General features: G+C 35.4%; 1 protein-coding gene across 1 annotated transcript; it reads right to left on the reverse strand.

Moving 5' to 3' along the window:
• Window positions 1-1,576: 1,576 nt before the first annotated feature.
• On the reverse strand, window positions 1,577-1,888 carry LOC101133298 (non-histone chromosomal protein HMG-17-like). The gene has a single exon (XM_055347880.1). The coding sequence runs from the start codon at window positions 1,886-1,888 to the stop codon at window positions 1,577-1,579; it is 312 nt and encodes a 103-aa protein (XP_055203855.1).
• Between the last annotated feature and the right edge of the window lie 2,754 nt (window positions 1,889-4,642).

Raw genomic sequence — 4,642 nt, forward strand, 5'->3', positions numbered from 1 at the left:
TACATCTGCTTACCAACTTTAAATATTTTTTTGAAAAGTTTCAATTGGGTCCTTGTGTCAGAGACCTTCAATAAAAGATTTTTAATTCAAAAGAGTTGAAATAATCTCCTATGGCCCTTTGACTTGAAGAAGTCAGTTTTAAAATTCAGTTACCTCTGTCATAGAGTTTTCAACCATTAAGCATCTCTTTTTAATTTTTTTTTCTAAAATTTGCTCAGGATTTAAATGGAAGCAATAATGTAAACTGAAAAGCATAAGAGATTGACTCTTCTAATTTATGACAAAGAAAACTACTGCACATGCTTCTTTTAATATTTATAAGCAATTTTCTCAAATATTATATTCTAAAAGCACACTGATTTTCCTTTTAGTAGTAATTGTGAGAGGTTTTCAAGTTGCAGTCTTTGAATTTTATTCTGATTGTCGGGTATATTATATTTGTGATAATAAATTGTGGGAGTATACTCTTTATTAATAGTATGTTACATTTCCATAGTATTTCAAAACTTCTGAAGCATAAATTTATTCTTTTAAGTTCCAAACTATATTTTTTTCTCAAAGCTTTACAAAATGTTTTGCTTTTGAAATTTTGACACACTAAATTCCACTTTCAAACTAGGTTTCTTTGGCTTTTCTTTATCTCCCCAAGACCTGAAATCTTTTCAATTAGGTTTCTTAGTTGACTTTGCTCAACTGTGACATGAAACAATTAGCTTTTTATTAAATCTACTAACCATCAAAAAGCACAATGTAGATGTTTTGTAGCAGATAAAGTACTATCTTTTCTCATAGAGTAAGCCTTTATTTCAAATAAAAGTAATAAAATTATGCTTATTGCTCCCAATTTATCTTGGTACATATTTCCAGAAATACTATGCAGCCATGAAAGAAGTTGACAATAACAGTGGGTACCCCATTTTTTGTTGAACTGATTAGTTTTGTAATATAAATTGCATGAAGACAAACCAAAAGTTTGTTCCACATTAATGCACTAATAAAATTGATTATTTGATTTGGTACTACAGAATACATTTTAAAAACTAGTCACTATTTGAAAAATTATTTCTGACTTGTGGTTGCCCAGATGTCTTGATTGCAGAACAACCCCATTCCTGAATGTAGGCATTAGGCAGCTGTTGTTTTCGTCTCAGAACTTGACAGTTGCAATAATTTAAAGCCAAGTCTTGATGCTTTGCTAAATTAGTTATTCTCTTCTCACCATATATAGTCATTGACATTTCATAACATTTGAGCATCTTGCTCACTCTTTCATTGAATGAACATGCCACCGAAATCACAACAGTGACTGAAAATTCAAGGAACTGGAATAATTTTGATGATCCTGAATTAATTTTTTAATATAGAAATTTCTATGAAAGGAAGGTAATAAATACTGCTAAAGAAATTGACCATGACATCATCACATGTATCTGTTGTATTTAAATTTCAAGATTTCATTTATAAATGGATTAAACACTATACTTTTTATATTGTTCCCAACATTTGGTCTTTGCTTGTGTATCACGCAATACATTGGGAATCTTCCAGGTGTGATTTTCATCACTTTAGCTTCTTCCTACTTCTGTGTTGCCCAAGTTACACCATTCAGCAGCAAGTAGCACACACTCCACTTGGCATCTCCAGCATCTTCAGCTTTCTGTGCCTGGTCTGTTTTGGCATCTCTCTTTTCTGCAGGGTTATTCCCCTCCTTGCCTGCATCAGCTTTTCTCTTTTCCCCTTTGGGTACCTTCTCTCTCTTCTTTGCAGGGGCCTTTTTAGGCTCAGGCTCTGGCTTTGGAGGAGCAGGTTTAGTAGACAACCTCGCGGATCTTCTCTGTGGTTCATCCTTCACCTTGACTTTATCTCCTTCAGCCTTTCTCCTGGGCATGGTGGCGTCGACAGCGGCTGGACGTAGGCACTGGGCACGGGATGCAGTGGCGCGCGGGCTTTGGTCGGTCCGGGGGTGGTTCTCGCCTCTTCTTATTCACACTGTTCCTGGAGTTATTTTCAAGATATCAGAAAGCACCTTTAGATCAATTGTCACTTTATGCCTATGGCTGAATAGAACAAATTTAAATGTAAGGAACTTGGCTTGGCTCTATTAGCTCTGCAAAGGACACTGTCTATTTGATATAACCATGATGTCTATGAGAATGTGCCTCTCAAGTCTCTAGCTGCAGGGAGCTTAACTGTCCCAGGGCCTAGCAGCAGTGCTTTGAAATTCACATAGATTCTTGCGCTGATGGACAACCTCAGGCTACTCCCAAAGATTGAGTATGGCAGGATACCAACGCAGGCCGTTCCTGGGAGATGCAGCTGTCCTCTGATGCACAGCTTTGGCTTGAGGACTCTTCATCTGCCTTGCCTAACTGCCTAACTTGCCTTAAGTATACATGGCAGTTTGAAATGCTGCCACACTAACTAAGTAAAATTTACCTCCCTCTTTTATTATTATTTTTTTTTAGCAGTATCATGGTTTAATGACTCTGTAAGCATCCCTTAGCTCTCTCCCCATTTTCTCTCACAGGTTTTTCCTCTGTGAGATTTCTTTCTCATTAAATTTTATTTTGGTGCCTGCTTCTCAGAGAATCTAGAGTAATATGACAACCAATTCTTATATTCTGAAGTTTAACAAAAAACTCCATAAATGTGTAGACCGTTTATTTTTATCACAATAAAGTGCACTGTTGTTACAAAATATTTGAGAACATCAGAAATAATTTTATAAGTAATTTCAAATAATTAGGTGAATAGAGAAGCTATTATAAACTTAAAAAAGTACTCACTATATCTCGGTACCTAGAGATGTAGAGATAAAATATAGAGTTTACCTCCATATCACATCTATTAAAATTATCAATAGGAATAAATGACTTAACACTTTTAAATATTTTTGCAAGGTGATTACATTAGCATGTAATCCATAAGAGTTAAATATCAACTTATTTTATACTGAGAGTGTAAGTATAACCATATTTCAAATTTCAAGATTGTAATGATATATTCATGTATTTTTCTTTTCCCACTAGAAATCTAGACTAACACTAGACTATAAATTCCCCATTACTCTTTATTTCCTTGAGGATACAGACCATGATTATTTTACTTTGCATTTCAAGTACTAGTAAAGACCAAATTCAGAGTAAGTGCATAATGAAAGTTCTCACACCTTCCTACTCAAATTTTTGTCCAGGGGCCAGGATTATTGGCATCACTGGAAAGTTATTGGAAATTCAGGATCTAAGATTACCTACAGGACTACTGGTTCCAAATTGGCACTTTATCAAGATCTCTAAATGGTTCATGTACACATTAAAGTGTAGGATGAAGTGATACAGAACCCTTGTCTAACCTTTCTATTTCTTCTTTCCTAAGATAATCTCAGCTTTAATCAAATAGTCTCCTCTGCCTCATAGCTATTTATTCTGGGAAAACATTTATTTAGAAGAGAAGCCATATTTGTCTAAACTGGTGATGGCATAATTCTGTTTGAAATAGACTTGTTTGGGGAGGCGTGGTGGCTCACTCCTGTAATTGCAGCACTTTGGGAGGCCGAGGCGGGCAGATCACGAGGTCAGGAGATCGAGACCATCCTGGCTAACACGGTGAAACCCCATCTCTACTAAAACTACAAAAAATTAGCCGGGCGTGGTTGCGGGCACCCGTAGTCCCAGCTACTCGGGAGGCTGAGGCAGGAGAATGGCGTGAACCCGGGAGGCGGAGCTTGCAGTGAGCCGAGATCGCGCCATTGCACTCCAGCCTGGGCGACAGAGCGAGACTCCGTCTCAAAAAAGAAAAGAAAAGAAAAAAAATTTGATTTGTTTATTCGTAAGTCAGTGAGTTAAAAGGGAAAATCTGCTGGAAGGAGAACTTCTGGCCAAGGTGTTATGATTTCAATAAGAGTAAAAACCCTTTTCTTATCTGTGGATGTTGTTGTATATTGGACCTTTAAAAGACTCTCAAGAAGTATCTTAGCTTTTTTCTACTTGTCTGTTAATGAAGCCCAAAGAAGAAGGAAGATGGAACCATGAAAAACAAAAGACAAATGGAAACAGAGCCCTGACCTATTGTAACTGTCGCCGCATTGGTGGAATTCTTGTTATATGAGATAAAACAAAGAAACAAATTGAAACAAAGCAACAATACAAACTTACATGCTTAAGTAAACTAAAATTGAAGCTATTCATTTTTTTTAATTTTTTTTTTAATGTTGCAGCTGAGGGGATTCTATCCCATACGAGTTTTGAAAGAATAAATGAATGACAGGAAATGAAAATACAAGTTCTGTTGCTGGGTAGGGAAAGAAAATAACCATCATTAGTTTTATAGTCATGGTTGCATATTTTTCTCTGCTCAAGTGTTTGTTTTATAGTTATTTTTCTGTATTAAAATTCACTACAGTTCTTTTTCCTACAAATACATATTACTTCTAAATAAAATCAAATATTCTGTCATAAGAAAAAAATTGAACATATTTATCATTGAAATGTTTGGACAATTCAATGAGAAAACAAAAGCAGTTAAGTTCGTTATTTATCTTAGAACAATGGCTATCCTAAATAATATTTTACTGTTTAACCAGAAATATTTATATCAGTTAAATAGTCTAAGAAGCCTTCTTTACTCATAGATATGTACCTCT

The sequence above is a fragment of the Gorilla gorilla genome, chromosome 6 (genome assembly GCF_029281585.2).
Source record: "Gorilla gorilla gorilla isolate KB3781 chromosome 6, NHGRI_mGorGor1-v2.1_pri, whole genome shotgun sequence".
Lineage (NCBI taxonomy): Eukaryota > Metazoa > Chordata > Mammalia > Primates > Hominidae > Gorilla > Gorilla gorilla.

What these genes read in the sequence shown, in the direction of transcription:
- LOC101133298 (XM_055347880.1), bottom strand. Translation starts at nt 1,888, where the DNA reads ATGCCCAGGAGAAAGGCTGAAGGAGATAAAGTCAAGGTGAAGGATGAA.